The following is a 23,645-nucleotide window of genomic DNA, read 5'->3' on the forward strand; positions in this document are numbered from 1 at the left end:
AAATGAGATCAAAAATCCAAAACAGAACATGAAACTTATCCAAAATCAAGATCAAACAATTGAGAATCCAATCCAAGTGGTTTCACATTCATATCATTCATCAATATCATTTCATGAAGCAAAGAGTACAAAACATGCAATTTAGAACCTCAAAGGACCAAACAGAATGGCTCAACTCAAATCAACTCACAAACATTTCAATAACTCACCAAAAAATTCATGATCAAACAGCATTCATAACATGACCTACACACCAAATTTCAACTCATTTGGACCAAGGGAAGCAAGTCAATGAAATTCATCAAGTCAACACAAGTTCAAACAAGCTCATACAAGGCATCAAAACATGCATCCACTTCAAGCAATCATAAAACAGAAACCAAACATGATAAATGAATGAGACCAAAGCTATGGTAAACATCAAGATGTCTACAATACACATGCCAAATTTCAAGTCCATCCAATTAATAACAAGAATTTCCCAAATCAAATAAAATCATGTCTCATAAGAAGTCAACAATTGGTCAAGCAGGGGAGAAAATCTCAATCAAATTGGAAATACCTTCAAAAATTCCAGAAAGATTCACATTCAAAGTTAACATCCAGAAGATTCAACATGCAAAAATTCAAGTCATTTAGAGTTCATATGGCATGGTATCGAAAATCATGAAGTTGCACATGAAATGGTGTGACACAAATTGTCACACCTCTAAAGATCATAGCATATCTCACAATCCAGAAACTCAAAAATCAAAAACCACATATCAAAATTCTCCTAAAGGTGTCTAGAATAAGCATACAAAATTTCAGCTTCATCCAATTAAGCATCATCATTTCATGATCAAAATGGTAAGCATGATGCAACAAAGGACATGTTCACATAAACCCTAGGCATTTACTTTTTTCAGCCGTGAACAAATTTATTAAAAATCATCAAAAAATTGTAGACATCCCAAGGATCATGGTGGAAAAAATCTCATATTATTTGGACAAAAATTGAATGAGTTATGATTTATTGAATGTGGAAAGAAAATAAAAAAACAAGAACTAGGCATGGTGAAACATGATGAACATAAGTGAAATAAATGCCAAGACAAAGGTGAAAAGTGCACTCAAGCGGAATCGATCCGTGCTTCAATTTAAAACCAGCGCGCGCTTCATGAAGCGCTGCGTTTAACTAAATGAGGTGGCGTATGGTGATTGGATTCATGGCTTACAAACTGTAACACCCTTCTACCCAAACGACATATTTAAAGAATTTATCAGAGTACAACATGTAGAAGAGTTTACATTTCATTCAACTTAACACTCATCACTTTACAACATAAAAATATTTCATTTATTTTAATAAAACTTCGCAGCGGACAACAACACAATTAACGATTTATAAAAATGTTTCAACAAAACATATCAATAATTTAGTCTTCATACACAACTTAAATAATAATATAATCTCTATTGAATCCCATAACCCCGGTGTCACATGACCAGAGCATTGACTCGACTCTGTAGAATAACTCTACACTTATTCTTCACCTCAACAAAAGCTACTCCTCATTATCTGCACATTGCTCATCATAGATGAACATAAACACATGCAGAAGGGGTGAGAATTACATTATTAAACAATAATATAACGACAGAATATAATATGAATAATTTGCACATATGTCAACACGGATCATCACAATCATCATTATAATCAACAAACTCATGAATATCAACAAAACAACACATCAATTGCAATGCACACACCCATGCATGACTCAACACGACTCGGTATACCCATTTTGTGACCACTACAGGATCACTACTCCCAGATTCACCACCATAGAATCCGAGTTCCCCATAAGGAACCAAGCCTCTCAACAAGCCCGGAGTCAACAACATCATTGGAACTCAGTCCGTTCATCACTAGGCATCGGCCTTTCATGAATGCATGCACATCAAACATGCATCATAATCAACATAGCAACAACAACATCATATAGTCATGTTATCATCATCATTAATAGCATGACATACAACTCAACAAAACAACAACAACATTACAACGATATCACATCTGGGAGTTTAAAACGCGAAAGCTGTCCGTCAAACTGATATGGCGAACGCCGTTAGGCTAATGGTGAACGCCATTAGCGTTAAACGCTCCTATTCTGGAAAAACTGTCTGTCAAACTGATATGGCGAACGCCGTTAGGCTAATGGTGAACGCCATTTAGCGTTAAACGCTCTTATTCTGAAAACTGTCTGTCAAACTGATATGGCGAACGCCGTTAGGCTAATGGTGAACGCCATTTAGCGTTAAACGCTCTTATTCTGAAAACTGTCTGTCAAACTGATATGGCGAACGCCGTTAGGCTAATGGTGAACGCCATTTAGCGTTAAACGCTCTTATTCTGGAAAAAGGCCCAAATGGCGAGCGCCAAAGGCATAATGGCGAACGTCATTTGGCTGTTATGTGCATAAACAAGATTTTAAGCGCAGAAACAGTGGACGCGCGGCTTCTAAGCCTACAACCCAATATCAACATTTAACAATCATACATACACAACATACTTCGATTACAATGTATATAACGCCACCATACTCACAGATCGGACAATTTCCCTCAAAAACCACAACTTTCCCAATCTCCCTAAATTCCCCAAATTTATCAACGACCCAATCCTATATCATGTAATTGCTCGCATATTATCGTTTAATAAGGTTCAGACCCCTTACCTCTTTGGATTGAAGGAAGCTCTGAGCAATCTTTGGTCTTTTCCTCTTCCTTCTCTTTCTCTTCAGCGCTTCTCCCTTTTCTGACTCTGAGGCAAAATACGTGAAAATGAAAACCTTCAGTTATCTCCTTTGGCCTCTTTTACCCAATTCCACTTTTACCCTTCCACTCTTCATATTCCAATTATATTATTTATTTAATTATTATTAAAATAAATAATATCTATAATAATAATAATAATAATAATAATCCAATAATTCAACTTTATTTAATTAAATTAATAAAATACTATTAACTCAATTAAATAATTCTCTTATTTTAATCGGGGTGTTACAACTCTCCCCCACTTTAGACGTTTTCGTCCTCGAAAACATACCTCAAGCAAATAGAGCCGGATACGACTCCTTCATCTGATCTTCACGCTCCCAAGTCAAGCTCTCACCAGCTGGACCTCCCCAAACAACTTTCACTAGAGCAATTTTCTTACCTCTCAGGGTCTTCTCTTCTCGGTCATCTATCCGAATTGGCAACACCTCAACGGTCAAATTATCCCTCACCTGGATATCATCCAACTGAACAACATGCGACGGATCCGCAATATACTTTCTTAACTGAGATACATGAAACACGTCATGCAGATTAGAAAGCGGCGGCGGTAAAGCTATCCGATACGCCACTTCCCCAACCCTCTTCAAAATCTGATACGGACCCACAAACCTCGGAGTAAGCTTTTTAGACTTTAAAGCTCTACCCACACCTGTCGTCGGAGTAACTCTCAAGAACACATGATCTCCCTCTTGGAACTCAAGTGCTTTTCTCCTCTTATCATGATAACTCTTCTGACGACTCTGAGAAATCTTCATCTTCTCCTGAATCATCTTAACCTTTTCAGTCGTCTGCTGCACAATCTCAGGTCCGAGTACAACACTCTCACCTGACTCATACCAACACAATGGAGTTCTACACCTCCTACCATACAATGCTTCATATGGAGCCATACCGATACTAGCATGAAAACTATTATTATAAGTAAACTCCACCAACGGCAAATAACTATCCCAAGAACCACTCTGCTCCAACACACAAGCTCTCAACAAATCCTCCAAGGATTGGATAGTTCTTTCAGTCTGACCGTCAGTCTGAGGATGATAAGCTGAACTCAACCTCAACTTAGTCCCCAACGCTTTCTGCAAACTTTCCCAAAATCTAGAAGTAAATCTGGGATCTCTATCAGACACAATACTGGATGGAATACCATGCAGCCTCACTATCTCCTCAATATACAACTCTGCCAACTTCTCTAAAGAGTGATTAATCTTCATCGGCAAGAAATGCGCCGACTTAGTCAATCGATCCACAATCACCCAAATAGAATCATTACCTTTCACCGTCCTCGGCAGTCCCGTCACAAAATCCATGGAAATGCTATCCCACTTCCATTCAGGAATCTTCAAAGGTTGCATCATACCTGTCGGTTTCTGATGTTCAATCTTTGACTTCTGACAAGTCAAACAGGCATACACAAACTTAGCAACATCTCTTTTCATACCCGCCCACCAAAACAACTTCTTCAAATCTTGATACATTTTAGTTGCACCTGGATGGATACTCAATCCACTCCTATGGCCCTCTTCAAGAATACTCTTTTTCAATTCAGACACCTCAGGAACACAAACTCTACCTTTAAATCGCAGGATGCCATTCCCATCAATCTCAAAATTACCACCATTACCCTGGTTAACCATAGTAACATGATCAACTAGAGCGACATCAACTTGCTGACCATTCCGAATATCTTCCAGAATTCCACTAGTCAACTTCAGCATACCCAACTTTACACTATCAGCGGAAACTTCACAACCCAAACTCATATCACGGAACTGTTCAATTAACTCAAGCTCCCGAACCATCATCATAGACATATGTAGAGACTTTCTACTCAGCGCATCTGCAACTACATTAGCCTTACCGGGATGATAACTCAATTCGAAGTCAAAATCCTTCAGTAATTCTAACCACCTTCTCTGCCTCATATTTAACTCTTTCTGATCAAACAGATACTTCAGACTCTTGTGATCACTGAACACTTCGAATCTGGAACCATACAGATAATGCCTCCACATTTTCAACACAAATACAACAGCTGCAAGCTCTAGATCATGCGTAGGATAATTCCTCTCATGAACTCTCAACTGTCTAGAAGCATAAGCTACAACTTTACCATTCTGCATCAAAACACCACCAAGACCCATCAAAGAAGCATCACAATAAACAACGAAGGACTCACCAGGATTAGGCAAGATCAACACTGGAGCACTGGTCAACCGCTTCTTCAACTCAACAAAACTCGCTTCACAAGCTGCATCCCACACATACACTTGACCCTTCTTAGTCAACTGCGTCAACGGCAATGCCAACTTAGAGAAGCCCTCAATAAATCTGCGATAATAACCAGCTAACCCCAGAAAACTGCGTATCTCAGTAGCAGACTTCGGAGTCTCCCACTGTAATACAGCATCAACTTTAGCAGGATCAACAGAGATCCCACCACTCGAAATCACATGGCCAAGGAAACTCACTTCCTTCAACCAGAACTCACATTTAGATAACTTTGCATATAATTTCTTTTCTCTTAACACCTGCAAAACAATTCTCAGATGTCCTGCATGCTCTTCTTCCGTCTTAGAATATATCAATATATCATCTATGAACACCACAACAAAATCATCAAGGTACGGATGGAATATACGATTCATATATTCCATAAACACACCTGGAGCATTAGATACACCGAACGGCATCACAGTGTATTCATAATGACCATACCTCGTACGGAAAGCAGTCTTCGCAATATCATCTGACTTCACTCGGATCTGATGATAACCCGATCGCAAATCAATCTTACTGAAAACATGAGCTCCAACCAACTGGTCCATCAAATCATCAATCCTCGGCAATGGATACCGATTCTTGATAGTCACCTTATTCAACTGCCGATAATCGACACACAACCTCATCGTACCTTCTTTCTTCTTCACTAACAATACTGGTGCACCCCAAGGAGAAACACTTGGACGCACAAACTTCTTCTCAAGCAATTCTTCAAGTTGCTTCTTCAGTTCAACTAATTCAGTTGCCGACATTCTATAAGGAGACATCGACACTGGACTCGTACCTGGTACTAAGTCAATGGCAAATTCGACTTCACGTTCTGGAGGTAAATCACTTACATCCTCCGGAAACACATCCTGAAATTCACAGACAACAGGCAAATCTACACTCACTACTTTCTTATCCGCTTGTAGAGACGCAAATAAAGCGAATACCTGAGCTTCATCTTTCACAAAATCCCCTATCTGCCTAGCAGATAGAAATCTTGCCTCATCATTCTCACCAACTTCAGAGAACCGCACCGTCTTCCTATAGCAGTCGATGAACACGCCATAGAATCCTAGCCAATTCATTCCCAGAATAATATCAATTTGGTGCAAGGGTAAGCACACCAAATCAACCACGAACTCTCTCTCGAAGATCGTCAGATGACAACCTCGACAAACAACAGAAGTCTTCACAGAACCATTAGCAGGAGTATCTATCACCATACTTCCGCCTAGGGACGACATAATCACACCAATCCTGGTCGCACACTCATACGAAATGAACGAATGAGTAGCACCAGTGTCAACAATAGCAAGCAATTCAACATTATTAATCAAGCAAGTACCTTTAATCAGATTATCTTCTTTAGGAGCTTCAGCCCCACTCAGAGCAAACACCCTACCAGTAGTATGAGCTGCAGTAGCCGCCTTCTTCGGTTTCGAGCACTGCGAACTGATATGGCCTTTCTCGCCACAATTAAAACACGTCGGACCAGCATCCTTACATTCAGTAACTCTATGACCAGTCTGACCGCATCGGAAACATCTCAGCACTCTCTTGGTACAGCTATCAGCACGGTGGCCTGGCTCGCCACACTTGAAACATTTACTAGCTATGGAAGATCCTCCCCCACTTGGCTTCTTCTCATCTACCACTTTCTGCTTACCCTTACCATTCGGAGATGCATAAGGACTACCACGATCCTTATTCTTCTTCTCACTAAGACTCCTGTAATGAGCAGTTCTAGCCTTGCTATCTTCATCAAATATCCGGCACTTATTAACCAGTGTAGGAAACCTACGAATCTCCTGGTAACCAATACCTTGTTTGATCTCGGGACGCAACCCGTTCTCAAACTTGACACACTTGGATTCCTCAGCATCAGCAGCATTATAATGAGGACAATACTGCACCAGCTCCTCAAACTTCGAAGCGTAATCAGCAACAGACATGTTACCCTGCTTCAGTTCTAGAAATTCCATCTCCTTCTTACATCGCACATCAGCAGGAAAATATTTCTCCAGAAAGGCCGTCTTGAACCTTACCCAAGTCATCTCAGCACCTGGTACTTCAATTCTCTGGCGAGTATTATCCCACCAGTTTTCAGCCTCTTCAGATAACATATGCGTACCAAACTGCACCTTCTGTGCTTCAGTACACGTCATCACCCGGAAAATCTTCTCAATTTCCCTCAGCCAAATCTGAGCACCATCTGGATCATAGCGCCCTTTGAATGTAGGAGGGTTATTCTTCAGAAACCTTCCCAAATTCTTAAACTCGTCGACCGGCGGATTCTGTTGCGCCTGCATAGCCTGCGCCATAGCAGCCAAAGCCTCAGCAATCGCACGGTCATTTTCTCCAGCCATACTCTGCACAACACAACCACCACCGTTAAATATCGACAGTGTCATTTACACTAATCGACCAACAGGGAAAACATCACATTATGACTCGACTGGACTGACTATGCTCTGATACCACTAATGTAACACCCTTCTACCCAAACGACATATTTAAAGAATTTATCAGAGTACAACATGTAGAAGAGTTTACATTTCATTCAACTTAACACTCATCACTTTACAACATAAAAATATTTCATTTATTTTAATAAAACTTCGCAGCGGACAACAACACAATTAACGATTTATAAAAATGTTTCAACAAAACATATCAATAATTTAGTCTTCATACACAACTTAAATAATAATATAATCTCTATTGAATCCCATAACCCCGGTGTCACATGACCAGAGCATTGACTCGACTCTGTAGAATAACTCTACACTTATTCTTCACCTCAACAAAAGCTACTCCTCATTATCTGCACATTGCTCATCATAGATGAACATAAACACATGCAGAAGGGGTGAGAATTACATTATTAAACAATAATATAACGACAGAATATAATATGAATAATTTGCACATATGTCAACACGGATCATCACAATCATCATTATAATCAACAAACTCATGAATATCAACAAAACAACACATCAATTGCAATGCACACACCCATGCATGACTCAACACGACTCGGTATACCCATTTTGTGACCACTACAGGATCACTACTCCCAGATTCACCACCATAGAATCCGAGTTCCCCATAAGGAACCAAGCCTCTCAACAAGCCCGGAGTCAACAACATCATTGGAACTCAGTCCGTTCATCACTAGGCATCGGCCTTTCATGAATGCATGCACATCAAACATGCATCATAATCAACATAGCAACAACAACATCATATAGTCATGTTATCATCATCATTAATAGCATGACATACAACTCAACAAAACAACAACAACATTACAACGATATCACATCTGGGAGTTTAAAACGCGAAAGCTGTCCGTCAAACTGATATGGCGAACGCCGTTAGGCTAATGGTGAACGCCATTAGCGTTAAACGCTCCTATTCTGGAAAAACTGTCTGTCAAACTGATATGGCGAACGCCGTTAGGCTAATGGTGAACGCCATTTAGCGTTAAACGCTCTTATTCTGAAAACTGTCTGTCAAACTGATATGGCGAACGCCGTTAGGCTAATGGTGAACGCCATTTAGCGTTAAACGCTCTTATTCTGAAAACTGTCTGTCAAACTGATATGGCGAACGCCGTTAGGCTAATGGTGAACGCCATTTAGCGTTAAACGCTCTTATTCTGGAAAAAGGCCCAAATGGCGAGCGCCAAAGGCATAATGGCGAACGTCATTTGGCTGTTATGTGCATAAACAAGATTTTAAGCGCAGAAACAGTGGACGCGCGGCTTCTAAGCCTACAACCCAATATCAACATTTAACAATCATACATACACAACATACTTCGATTACAATGTATATAACGCCACCATACTCACAGATCGGACAATTTCCCTCAAAAACCACAACTTTCCCAATCTCCCTAAATTCCCCAAATTTATCAACGACCCAATCCTATATCATGTAATTGCTCGCATATTATCGTTTAATAAGGTTCAGACCCCTTACCTCTTTGGATTGAAGGAAGCTCTGAGCAATCTTTGGTCTTTTCCTCTTCCTTCTCTTTCTCTTCAGCGCTTCTCCCTTTTCTGACTCTGAGGCAAAATACGTGAAAATGAAAACCTTCAGTTATCTCCTTTGGCCTCTTTTACCCAATTCCACTTTTACCCTTCCACTCTTCATATTCCAATTATATTATTTATTTAATTATTATTAAAATAAATAATATCTATAATAATAATAATAATAATAATAATCCAATAATTCAACTTTATTTAATTAAATTAATAAAATACTATTAACTCAATTAAATAATTCTCTTATTTTAATCGGGGTGTTACACAAACAGCCAAAACGCATGCAAGCACGGGCAACAGGATCTAACACTATCTGGAAAGTGTTCTTGAGCGCCTTCATCATGTTCTTCACCAGAAATCACTCAAGAACAAATGTTCATGAAAATTTACAAACTATATATCATCAGACTCGTCTTCTCAAGCACAACAATAATCTCAACATGATTTCCTCTAATTCTCACTAACAAATCCAAATCGATCAAAAGAAAATTTGAGCGTCAAACTTCAATTCACAATATCTCGATCAATACTTGATGAAATTCAAATCTACAAAGTGCAGCATGCTCTACAATAGAGGATCTACCTAAGCCATAGCCTAATTTCATGAATTGAAAGTTTCGAATTCCAACCTTTGAAGAATCGCAGAACTGGAATCTTGAGTTTCAAGGCTTGTAAGCACGAAACAGAAGCTCTATGTTGATTATGTTGATGAATGGAAGAAACCTCGAAGCTCAATTATGCTCGATCTTGCTCTAAATTCAAGCTGCCATTGATGATGCTCAATTGTGCAGTTCTTGATTCTGCATGAAATGGATGAGTTCTTGCTTACAGAAGCTCCAACAATGCTTGTGAATGATGGATCCTTGAAGAACAGCACAAGTTTCTTTGGAAAATTTGCAGAAAAAGTGAAATGAAAAGTTGAGAGAATTTGGGATTTTTTTCTAGATCTGAGATGAATGAATGCTAATGATGAATTCAGTTAGGATTAGTTATTTATATGAGCTGTTAATCATTTTTGTTAATCCCAATTAGCTGAAATGGAAGTGAATTAGTGAAATGCATGTTTATGTACAAATTAGCCAAGCCACCCTCATATGCATGAATGATTGCTACAGTGCACGAAAACCTTGCCAAACACACTCCAAATGTTGATTTAAGACCAAATGTGAAGCTTGAAAGTGTGGCAAATGCATATTTTGAAAGTCACTTTTTTAACTCTTCCTTTTCTAAATTCAAGTCACTTGAAAAATGGACTTTCTGTGTGATGATTTTTGATGAAATGTGATGATGGATTATGATAGTGCATGCCAAATGGAGATTTCTCAAAAACGAATCACTCAAATTGGCCAAATGGTTCAAGAGTTATGCCTCCTTGAAGTTCAACTTTTCTTGAAAATGATTTGATCACAACTTGCTAACCATAAATGAGAAATGAGTGTTCTTTGACTTTTTGGAAAGGTGAGAGCAAGATCTTCAACTTTCATGTTGGATAAAATTCCATTTGAAGCTTGTATGATGATGTAAATTTGAGGAGAAGACCTTTCCATTTTTGGCAGTTTGAAATTACAAGTCACTTACTATTTTTGGAAACTTTTCATCTGACCTCAAATTCTTCAATCTTGATCTTTGAAATGTCAAATGAGACTTGTATGGACATGAATGAAGCCTTTCAAACCATCTCCCACCTTCAAATCCATGAATTTAGGCACAGTTGACCACAATTGACTTTCTAGGGTTTCAGATGAACTTCAGCTTGACCGATGACTTCTGAACATCCAATCTTTGGCCGAACCACTTCAAAATGATCCCTAGGTCATGTGAACATGTTGAACCAATCATAGGGCTTTGCTTCCTTGAGAAATTCACTTGCTTGCTTGCTTGACTGATCTCCTGATCAGCTTGACCTAATTTTGTCTGATGAATTGCACTTGGGCAAAGGACAATGCAATGTTATGCAGTGGACAATGTTAATGTTATGGCCTAATATGAAAATGAGTGTAAAAAATGGTAGGTGCAAATTTGAGGTGCTACATATACCACCATGGAAGTGGTTCTGGAATTTGTGGAGGGTTTCTTGGTTGGAGTAGGTTCTTGAGAACCAAAGATGGGTATAGTTCGGCATAAGTCATAGGAATCGGGTCGAAAGAGACCTTCTTCCTCTCGAAACTTTGTTTGTGATGATTGTTGGTATTGTTGTAGTTGTTGTAAGTGTTTGTTTGTCGTTGCGGTTGTTGTTGTTGACGTTGTTGTTGAATTGGTGTTGATTGATTATTTGAGAATACTGAAATAATTGAGGATACTTGATGATGGTGTTGAAGGGGTGGTTGATTCCTTTTGATCTAAGGCCTCCTCCGCCTCCCATTATAAATTGCATTAGCTTAATTGTCCTTCTTCTTCCCAAAGCTACTGCCATACCTTTTACTTGACAATGCTTCATCTTTTGACAAACGTCCTTCTCGGACACCTTCCTCAAGCCTCATCCCCATGTTTACCATTTCGATAAAGTCACTGGGGGCACTAGCAATCATACATTCATATTAAAATGAACTCACTGTCATCAAAAAGATCTTTGTCATCTCTTTCTCCTCTAGAGGAGGAGTGATCTGAGCAGCCAATTCTCTCCATCTTTGCGCGTACTCTTTGAATGTCTCTTTATACTTCTGAGACATAGACCTCAGTTGGTCTCTATCAGGCGACATATCCATATTATATTTATATTTCTTGACAAAAGCCTCACCCAAGTCGTTGAAAGTGCGAATGCATGCACTGTCCCACCCCATATACCAACGGAGTGCAACACCGGTCAACCTGTCTTGGAAGTAGTGGATTAACAGTTGATCGTTGTCAGTTTGGGTAGACATCTTGCGGGCATACATTACTAGATGACTGAGCAGACATGTGTTCCCTTTGTACTTTTCAAAGTTAGGCACTTCGAATTTCACCGGAATCTTCACATTTGGCACCAGACATAACTCAACAACACTTTTCCCAAACAAGTCCTTACCTCTCAAAGTCTTCAATTCCTTGCACAACTCAAGAAACTGATCCTTCATTTCATCCATTTTCTCATAAAAATTTGGGACCTCAGATGGCTCGGAATGATAAATGGTGTCCTCTACACGAGGTAAGGTATGCACAACGGGAGGTGGCACAGACATGACCGGGCTAGATGTCGGCATGGAAGCAAAGGTAGGAGCAAAGCCTACAGGCATGAAGTTTGGCGGTATTCCCCACGGGAATCCGACGGACATAGCAGGCGCGAAGTGAGCAGCAGCACATGCATGGTAGAGGTAGCCACCTCTGAAATAACAGTCCTCTGAGGAGGAGGAGTTGCAGGCGTTGGAGAAGATTGGCTATGAGCAGCCAAAACTGACTCCATCATGGCAGTTAGTCGAGCGATCTCGTCCTTCAACTATTTGTTCTCTTGTTCCAAATGTTCCATGATTCTCGGATGATTGGCGCTAGTGTTGTACCAATGAGTCAGCTTGGCTGAAGCATAGAAGAAACACCAATCAGACATCTGGAGAAAGAGAAACCTACTTATGCAAATGATACATGAAATGCAATGCTTGTTTCTTTATTTTTATTTTCAATGAACTTACTATATCATTTGCAAATATATATATATATATATATATATATATATATATATATATATATATATATATATATATATATATATATATATATATATATATATATATATATATATATAACAACAATTGCAACAATTTGATATGACCAAAAATTTATTTTTATTTATATAATTGGAAGGATTACACTGAGTACAATTTCACAAACCAAATGAAAAATACAAGAGAAAAGGAGACTAGTCATCCTAAGGATCCATAACAACGATGTCAGAAGATCTGGCTGTAGGCGCCTACTTCCTCTGAATGCGTCGAATCTCGGTCTCAAAAGAAGCCTTCATCTGAGTCTTCTCGAGGACAAGCTGATCAACAATATTCTTCGAAGCAACGAAAGGCTGAGGCATGCTAGAAGACGAAACCTTCGGCTCTCTCTATCTCTTTGTCACTCGGTCTTCAAGTAGCTCAATAAGTGCATCTTTGTCCTTAGACTCCAACTGTAACTCTTCATGCTTCTTGCTCAAAGCACGGAAACGCTCTTCCCACATATCCTTCTCTTGCTTCATCTTGGTGAGCGCGTCTTCCAACTTCTCTACATCTTGGTTAGGGAGAGTTAATGGCTCAACCACAACCATAGACATAGGTCTTTCGCAAGGATAAGGCATCTTCAACTCCAAAGCTCTCTTCTTCACCCAATTAGTGTAAGCTTCCAAAGCTACACAATTGCGCGGACCAAGCTCGGATCTTCCTTCCCTATGCACATTATGCCAAGCATGCACAATCTTTTGCTTCAAATGTTGGGGATCTTTACCCTCTTGATAGAAAAGATCTTCTAACCAAGTGTTATTAGGTTTGTCTCTCAAGGGGAACCTAAGTTGATGACGAGCCAAAGCAGGGTTGTATTTAATTCCTCCTTGTGTACTAATGAGAGTCACATTTAGAGAATTCACCACAATTATCAATAATATCCAAACTGCTCAAAGAAGGATCATACCAAACTATATCATCATTAGTGAGAGACATAAGTCTCTAAGACCACCGTAGACATTGTTTGTTTTCCACAAAAGCAGGTGTCTGAGGCAAGTGCGAAATAAACCACTTGTACAGAAGAGGAATGCAACAGACAATAGTTCCTCCACCTTTAGAATTCCTTAAATGCAAAGAGAAATACATATCACCCAACAAAGTAGGCACAGGTGTTGGTGTAAGCCCTAGAGGCCAATACTTTTGGTACTTGTATCGAATTATTTAAAGGCATTTTCTTTATTATGGTTGATTAATAAAGTCCCTGGAATAGATAGTCCGTTTAATGTATTAAGTGTGACTTAATCATGAGAACACATTGAACATAAGGACACTATTCTTAAAGTATCCGTAGTCGAGCTTTAGTGTGAAGTGGGATAACATTAAAGCATTAAGACTATTATGTTTGTAGACTGATGATCACATCTCATGGATCATGGATAAAGAGTTATCAAGTCTTAAACATAGGTATGAATATTAGGAGTAATATTTATACCGGATTGACCCGCTATAAGAATACTATATAGAAAGTTATGCAAAGTGTCATAAGTTATTCTCATGGTGATAATAGTGTATACCACTCTTCGACCTGAAACCACTATGGATCCTAGATGTAGAGTCGAGTGCTTTATTGCTGATCCAACATTGTCCATAACTGGATAACCATAAAGACAATTGATGGGTACTCCACGAAGCATGCTGAGGGACATGAGTGTCCTAGATGGAATTTGCCAATCCTGCGTAACAGGATAAATGTCTATGGGCCCAATATTGAACTGGACAAGGGTGACACGGTCTATACCTTGTGTTCAATATAGACATAAGGGCAAAGGGGTAATTATACACATAATTATTATCACAGGAGGTTTTGTCAGATCACATGACATTTTCGTGACTTGGGTAGCAGTGATGTGTTGCTAGATACCGCTCACTCTTTATTATGTTAAATGCGTGATTTAATATAATTGCCAACGTCGGGAAAACCTATAGGGTCACACACAAAGGACGGATTGATGAGAGATAGAATAATTAAGGAACATCGTAAGGTACGGTGTACTTAAGTAGAATACGAAATATGGTAAGGTACCAAATACTTAAGTGATTTTGGCATTTTATGAGATATGGGCCAAAATGCACTTAAGTGGGCTTTTTGGCTTGAAGCCCACACAAGTGGTTCTATAAATAGAACCCCTTGGGTAGAAGCATTTTAACTCACTGAGACAGAAAACACAACTGAAGAGTTGGAATTTCGTATCTCTCTCTCACTCAAAGCCTTCATTCATAACAGCTAGCACTGCGATTGAAGGAATCTGTTCGTGTGGACTGAGTAGAGACGTTGTCATCGTTCAACGTTCGTGATCGCCCCGTGGATCTGTATCAAAGGTTTTGATCATTATCAGAGATCTGCACCAAAGGTTTGAATCGCCACAAGAGGTAACGATTCTATTACTGATCATGCCCATTCGTAAGGATCACTAAATGGAGAAATTTTTAAATTCCGCTGCGCCTTGGATGGTAATTCTCCTACAACAGGATTCCCAATCAAGAAAAGTCTAATGGCGTTAACATCAACAAAACCGTCAATGTTAGGGAACAAAGTTAACCCATAGATGAGCAACACAAAGATAACTTCAAAAGAGTCCATACCACTGGCTTGAGCAAAAGCAGTAGCTTCCTTGATGAGGAAATCATAAGGCAATCCAAATAAACCTCCTTTCTTCATCCAATGGGCCTCTATCTCAAACTTCTTCAAGTGGAGAGCTTCAGCAATGAGATTAGATCGGGGAATCTCCTCCAATCCACTAAAAGGTACTCTACTAGAAAAAGGTATTCCCAAGAGATGAGAATACTCCTCCAATGTAGGCACAAGCTGATAATCTGGGAAAGTGAAGCAACGGTAGAGAGGATCATAGAACTGCACTAACACACTCAAGAGTCCTTCAACCATATCAATAGACAAGATAGACAGAAGCTTCCCATGACGTTGTTTGAAGTCCAAGGGATCTAACACAAAAGATGCTAGCTTCCTTAACTCTTTCAAGTATGGTGATCTGAAAATATTTGCAAATAATACCTCAGTTCCTTGAAATTTTCATGTGATGAATGTTACGATGCACATGAATACATGAATGCAACAATCATAAATAAGGGATCACACACAAGGCAAACAAACAAAGGTCAAGGGATGAATAAAGTCATTGTCAAGATCAATCATCCATTTTGGTGGATTATGGTTTACACCTTATCAACACCCAAGTTCCATTGATATTGACAAGACTTGATTGGATCAACCAAGAATCAAGGGTTTGTTGTAAGTCACGAGCATGGAGTCTGGGTGAGAACCATCCCAAAGGAGTGAACTAAGGATAGAAACCTATAGATCATGTTCTAAAAAGTTCCCAGAGTCTTAATTCCATCTATCGAATATTGCAGGTTAAGATGATTGACTCATCGATCCATAATATTCTCAAGAGAAACTCGTCTGAGTGTAGTATCGCGTAACAACTGTTATCAAGTCTACACTTGAACAGTTTCCGCAATAAGTCCTAAATAGGCCAAGAGGGGGTAAATATTCTACAGTCCTCAACTTCTCGGACCCAAATTAGAGATAGTAATGCCTAACCAAAAATACTTGTGTGACATTTCCAAATCTAAAAGAGCCTCCACTGAGCAGATGGATCTCAAGCCAACTTGTTAATGATTACTCCACATAAGTCGAACATGACTATACCATCCTCCTATCTTAATTGCACTCAAATTCGGGTTAGAACTTATCTCACCACTCAGAGATCACCAAGCACAACAAGCATTTATATCATTCAAACAATTATACATACATCACATATATACAATTATATACACACAAAAAAGTAGGCTAAACCCACTGGAGACTACTCCACAGCAGAGTCGCCACTTAATTTCTGTAACGGTAAATTCATGATCATCAAGCTATGGATGAGCTAGATATCAATAAAACCAGAGTCGCCACCGCGCTTTTATTATTTCCAAGGGAAAATGGAAAAGTACGAACAAAACCCAAAAGTAAGAAGTTTTCAAATCAAAACTAATAAAATGTCAAAGATTTCAGGTAAGGGGGTTGGTTACACAGAGGGAAGGTGTTAGCACCGAAAGTATCCTAGGTACTCCTAGGGAGCCCTTTCTTGTGTGCATATGTATTTTATACAAAATGATGTATACAAACAAATAGAATGGGGGGATAAGAAAAGAATTTATTAATTATATTTTTGTGTTTGACAAGACCTTCGGACTTGTGCCTACATACCAACATAAAAATGAGGGATCAAAACCTCGTAGTTCGTGATACAAATGTCAAAGTGTATGCATTGCTTTTAATCAAAAAATTAAGTTTGAAAGGCACAAAGGCCTAAAAATGGTTTGAATGAATTAGTTCTTTTTGGCTTTTTGAAAGTTTAAGTCAAGTATAATTAAATCTCTTTACAAGTTTGATTAAGAAAAGAAGTTTAAAAATGCAATGGCATAAGGCCAAAGTTTCTAGTTTGCAAAGTGGTCGAAATTTAGAACAAAATGAGTTCAATCAAAGAAGAATTTTAAAAGGAGGGGGAGATTTTGAAATTAAAGAAATTGGGAAGAGATGAAGAGACTAATCCTATGCACAAAATTAAAAGTTAAGAGTTGAAAAGATCTGACCAATGGGTAGCAATCCAATAGACAAGAATGTCATATAAAAATCCAAATTCCCTTGGACATTTAGAATCAAGCAACACATAATGCACAATTATATCAATCTTGAAAAGCAAGGCATCGAATAAAGATAGCCACATCCAAGCTTAGACACTCCATGATCTTCCTCAAATTAGCCCATGTAGCAGATGAATTCCACAAGTCACAGGTTCAAAATAACAGCTTCATAATGATCATGCTGCAGATGAACTCAAAGGGATCTTCAAAGATGTATCAGATGAAGTTTTTAAATTGCAAGCACTTGGTTTCATAAAAGTTGGCATTGGCCAAGTCCTTTAGCATAGGAATGTTGCCTGAGTTCTAAGTCCAATTTGTCCAAGATCAAGTCAACAATCCACACAAAAGTTTTTTTAGGGTTTTTGTTCTTATTTTGTACATTAATTGTCAAAGACCACACAAACAAACAAAACATACACAAACAAAATATATCACACAATATGGTCCATGTGGACAAAGTGAAAATGATATTAACATGAATAGTTAGAATGGTATGGATATTGGCAAATGAATAGAACGTAAAAATTAAAGTGCATTGAAATAAAAGACTTGAAATTAAATGTTAGTTGTTAATGAGTTAGAAGTTAGTATTGTTTTGCTTTTGCTTTTCATTTTAAGTCATTCTTTAGAGAACACTCGACCCACTTATCACAAGCATGGATCCTTGAACCAAGACATCTTCCAAAGGAAGGAAAAAAGGCCAAGTTTCCACACAATACCATGAAAGAGGGGAGACTTACAATCTCACTAACTAGAATGTTATGCCTTTTGTGTCAAAAATTTAGCGCTATGTTAAGCAATTGTAATTGGACTTATGTAGAAGTCACAACTATTTGAGGTCGGGCAATAGAATTTTGGTGTTAATGCATGTTAGAGACATAGTATAATGGACTATGCTCATGAAACAAACCACACACAAAAATAATATACGAAAGGAGTGGCCTAATCTCATCCATACTTATGTTGATTTTTGCAATCAACTAGCCTTAGGATTTAGAGATATCATAGGCCAAATGAGATGAATGCATAAAGAATGGGAAATAGATTCAGAGGGAGGGGAATGAATCAAAACTCAAATTGGTCAAAGGAGTACTTTTATCAAATTAATATCATTCATTCATTTTGGGAGATGGAATATACATTCCATCAATCCCCTAAATCCAATGATATTAACTTAGCAAAGTCAAATCAACCTTGACCAAGGCCCAACAACATAAGTCAAACTTACACAAACCATCACAAGAGGTCAACACAATTATTTGGCATTTATTCTATTTAAAAATACTAAAATAATGCATTTAAATTAAATATGGTTTGTCAAATTCCTAAAACCTCATCAAAACACCAAAGAAATGGCCATGAGATTTATCATAGGTCAAACAAAGTCAAAGGACCTTGGAGAAAAAATTTCAGAACTTTTAAAGACTTAAAAGTATTTTTGAACAATTAAAAATAATCACAAAGTCAATTAAATCATAAAAAATATTAATAATGATCCAAAAAATAATTTAATTCAGAATATGAAAGAGGAATTTATTTAAAATTTTTTGGTGAAACTCTTATACTTTTTGGATCAATATTAAAATTAGTATGAATTAATGAAAATCAAATGAATTAAAACAAAAACCAGAAAATTAAAAAAACGTGAGCCACTTGATCTCCCTCGTTAATTGAGGTGGTAAATCAAGTGGACACAAACGCGCGTTCCACGATGCACTGCAGTCAACGCGTCATAGGCTTGGTATTCAAAAGCAACGCATGAGATTAAAACATTTTAAAAGAGATCAATGGCTCAGAACCTATCTAGCACACCACCGGCGTTGGACCTCTGGTCACCTTCTCAGGCGAGGTCCACCAGATTGGTTCACTCATCACCATCAAGAAAATAAAAAAGGAGGACATGATCTGAAAGAAAAAATGGCGTAGAGCACAAATCTGACCTCAATTTCAACTAACTCCAAATATATGGAAAGATATTAGGAGTTGAATTTTGAGGTGTGTCAACTGATTTGTTTCGATTTGACCTCTAAGCAACTCAATCTTCTTGCTTGCATTGGTAGGACTTCAGACAATCAAAGATCCAAGAGAATTGAGTAGAATTGAGTGAGAATCGAAGAGATGAAGTTTTCTGAAAATTACCTTCAATGTTGTGCAGAACATGATGTAGCTTGCTTCAACCTTGATCTGATCACACTTGAGAAGCTTGCAGGAGAGGTTTAGCAATGGTACAAAGCTATGGATCCTGGAGTTCTTGAATCTCCAAACAGTGAGATTCAAACTCAATTTTCAAGTTGAAAATTCTCTGGATTTCCTTTGAAATGTGAGGGTTTCAATTAGGGGGCAAAGCTGGTGTGCAAGGGGTCTTTGAAATGAGCTCAGAGGCCTTGTATTTATAGCATTTGGGATTGATAATTGCACACTTGAAAAATTGCTAAATTTGGTCATGTGATGCACAAGCTTGCATGGGCGTGTATAGGTCCATGAAGCAATCCATTTTGATCCATATCCAACTGTTCTGAAGTTCAAATGAGGCTTGAGTGGCAAGGCAATGATATATGGAGTTTTGCACATTTGATTTTCTCCAATGATGCAGCTTTGTTAAAGCCATGTGTAGACCTAGCAAACTTCATCCGAAATGCATGAACTTGGGTTCTTTGGAAAGCTTAGATCAAGGGGAACAAGTTTGATGTTGAGCACTTTTTCATTTGGAACTTGGATCATAGTGAATTTGGAGGTGGAAGTTTGGAAATTTCAACTGGTTGAAAAAATTTCTAAGTGTCAAGTCATATATCTCAATATTCCACCTTGCTTAACTTCTTATGTGAACTTCAAATGAGAAACATGTCTTCATAAAAGTTGTAGCTCTTTCGAATACCTTCAAAATGGTCACCAAATTCATGGCATTTGTATTTAGAATGATAGAGTTATGCATTTTTGAAGTTTGGAAAAATCACTTGTTCAATGGTATAGGTCAAAAATGACCTATAATGTATCCTCATATCAGATGCTCATAAAAGTTGAGTTAGCCTTCACTACAAACATCAAAGTTGAAGTAGACATCTTTAAATTGATTGTGAAACTTAGAAATCTTTCATATCATAAAAATTGAGCAAGTTATGGCCTTGGAAAGTTGACTTTCAAATTAGTTTAGACAAAATGACCTATAATGTTTCAACATAGAAAAAAAATTCCAAGAAAAAATAGCTCTAGGTCTCAACATGAAAGTTATTTTGAATGTCATTTAGAGTAACTTTGCTCTTGGAATCATTTTCATATGGTGAAAATTGTAGGATATAGGGTCTAGGGAGACCCAGTTTTGATTAGATGAATTCATCTGGCCAACCACCATCAACCAACTTGCTAACCTTCAATTCTCTTGACTTTATTGGTTCATGGTAGATCATATATGCATAAGATTATGAATTTTTAAGTGTCCCTTGAGGAATTTGATCAATTGGTGAGATAGCTTGTTGGAGAAGTTACTCAAGATACCCAGTCAAACTAGGGTTTCTAAGGCAAATCACCCTCAAACTCTTGAAGAAAACTTGATCAACATAACATGTAAGAATCATTCGGACTCATATATGATGCTTATAACCATTTGTGGATCAATCCATGGTTGTGATATTTTATCCATGAGGGTCTCAAACCCTAGATGTGAACTTGATAAATCAATGGGATCATGCCCTACCTATAAAAGAGTTAGGCAAATTCAAAGACATATTTTTCGTTTATGGGTTAGTAAAATGATAATATACAAGTATGATACAATCACATAGTGCTTGGTGATCTCTCCCAAAACAAACCCAGCGAAATAGGGGCTAAGGAGGATGCCAATGTATGATCCCAATGATAATGCATATGATGAAATTGCATGAGGGATCTTAGGGTCAAAATTGGGGTCTTACAACTCAGTGAGTCATAGGCATACTTTTCCCTTTCGAATGTGCATAGTGGAACATGCGGGGCACACCAAGTCGGTCATAAGATGAAATGGCTCTTATTTCGGCAAGGGATATATTGGCCTACCATGTTGAAAGACTGTATTGAATTTGCAAAAGGTTGCTAAGAATGTCAGATGCATGCGGGCATACAGCATGTCCTTGCAAGTGAATTACATTCTATTATCAAGTCTTGGCCATTTAGGGGTTGGGCTTTAAATTTGATTTGAGAGATTCGACCTCCATCATCTAAAAGTTAGAGATATATACTGGTAAGAATCTATTATTTTACAAAGTGGATCGAAGTTATACCCTTACCATATGTGAACCAAGAGGATGTGGTCGAATTTATCCAAAAGCATATTACTTATAGATTTGGAATCCTAGAGACGATCAAAACGGATCAAGAATCAGTTTTTACTGCTCGGAAAATGCAAGAATTTACCAAAGAAATGGGCTTCAAATTATTAACATCAACGCCCTATTATGCCCAGGCCAATGGACAAGTTGAAGTTGCTAATAAAGTGATCATTGGTTTGATTAAAAAGCATGTAGGGAAGAAGCCTAGAAATTGGCACAAAACTCTGGACCAGATTTTGTGGGCATGTCGTACAACCCCCAAAGAGGCTACTAAGTCGACCCCCTTTCGCCTAACCTTTGGCCATGATATTGTTCTACGAGGTGAAATTCACCTACAATCCATAAGGATTCAAAGGCAACATGAACTCACAATAGAATCATACTGGAGCATGATGTTGGATGAATTGGTTGATTTAGACGAGGAAAGGTTAAATGCCTTAGAACTGCTAAAGCGACAAAACAAGAGACTAGAAGTCTCTTATAATAAGAAAGTGAAAGTTAAAAGTTTTGCACTCAAAGACTTGGCCTGGAAAGTGATCCTTCCAATGGATCGAAAAGATAGAGCATTAGGGAAGTGGTCCCCAAAGTGGGAAGGCCCTTTCCAAGTTTTACAGATATTTTCTAATGGTGCCTATGAAATCGAAGAGCTTAGTGAAGGTAAAAGGATTCTAAGAGTAAACGGGAAATATTTGAAAAAATATAAACCAATAATCAAAAGAAGTAAAAATAAGAGACGAATAATCATATAAATAAAATAAAGCCAATATGGTAAGAATGCCAAAATGGTAATATAGAAGTCATAGGCCCAAAAGACCAATATTCGTTACAAATAAAATTTCATTACATTGCCAGATAAATAAAGCAACACTAAAAGGGAAGGTTGGCCTTGATCTGAAGATACTTTGCCTTAAGGAGCTCCAGCGGTTTTTCGCACAAAGATCTCTTTAATCGCAGGAGTTTAATGTCAGACTCAAGTTGTCGAGCCTTTTCGACAAATTCCATGCCAAATGATAGCTCTTGAGCAATTAAAGCTTCGTCAAACTTCAATAGTTGATTTCTGTCTTTTTCAGCATTAGAGATCTTCGCATGAAGTTCTTCTATTTGTTTCCTCCAGGAAGCAATGTTACGATTGTGAGTGTTGAACTTTTCCTTGTTCTTCTGCTTGGTCTATTCCAATCCCATTTCCCTATTGGTGGATTCGGTAGCAGCATCCCAGGCAGCAACCTCAGAACCAGACTTCTTCTTTATTTCCCCTGTGAGTTGAGGTAGTAACTTATGATCTGCAACAGCTTGGTAGATCATAGTTCCTATCTCAAAAATAACATTTTCCACTTCAGGAGAAGATTCCAATAGGTCAACTTGGTTGAGAAGAGCCTTTAGAGTCAAAGGGGCAGAAGGATCAGCCAACAGCAACAGAAATAAGTCACCCTTGAAGACTTTGTCTTTGATCTTGGAAAGGACTTCGCTTGTAGGGGTGCTCGAAGGTGGATCTTCAGAAACTGAAGTACTATGGCTTTGGTCAGAAGAATTCTCCCTGTAATTTAGCATAGCTTTCAAATACTCAAGGGGCTCACTTCATTTCAGGATAGCCAATTTTTCTGTAGAAAAGGCTCCGATATTACTCGACGAAACTCCGACCGTCGAAAAGTCAACCATAGTAGGAGTAACAGAAGTTCCAGTTCGAGCATGCTCTTCGCTTGCATTAGCCTTTGCCTCTTTTAGGCCTTCAACATCATCAGGGTTTGTGGTGGGCTTTCCTTCATCCGCATCCTCTACAACCATGTCTTCGACTTCCCAACCTTCTCCCCAGGGATCATTCGCTCCTTCGGATGCATGTAAATCAGCCCCAGGGGT

At 38.3% G+C, this 23,645-nt stretch overlaps 1 protein-coding gene across 1 annotated transcript; it reads right to left on the bottom strand.

The window, feature by feature from the left end:
• Nucleotides 1-6,231: 6,231 nt before the first annotated feature.
• LOC127102700 (uncharacterized) lies at nt 6,232-9,212 on the bottom strand. Its single transcript, XM_051040047.1, has 3 exons — nt 9,093-9,212; nt 6,824-7,472; nt 6,232-6,290 (listed from the first exon to the last, which is right to left on the bottom strand). Exons 2-3 carry the CDS (start codon nt 7,467-7,469, stop codon nt 6,232-6,234), a joined length of 705 nt encoding a protein of 234 aa, XP_050896004.1. The 5' UTR covers nt 7,470-7,472; nt 9,093-9,212.
• Nucleotides 9,213-23,645: the final 14,433 nt, after the last annotated feature.

The sequence above is a fragment of the Lathyrus oleraceus genome, chromosome 7 (assembly GCF_024323335.1).
Source record: "Lathyrus oleraceus cultivar Zhongwan6 chromosome 7, CAAS_Psat_ZW6_1.0, whole genome shotgun sequence".
NCBI lineage: Eukaryota > Viridiplantae > Streptophyta > Magnoliopsida > Fabales > Fabaceae > Lathyrus > Lathyrus oleraceus.

Bases quoted from the DNA above. Each gene is read 5' to 3' on its own strand.
- LOC127102700 (XM_051040047.1), bottom strand. From the start codon at position 7,469: ATGGCTGGAGAAAATGACCGTGCGATTGCTGAGGCTTTGGCTGCTATG. The intron at 6,291-6,823 runs GTGAGAAGAAGA...GGTTCTGTGAAG, and splicing joins TGCTCATTACAGGAGTCTTA to ACTTCTGTTGTTTGTCGAGG.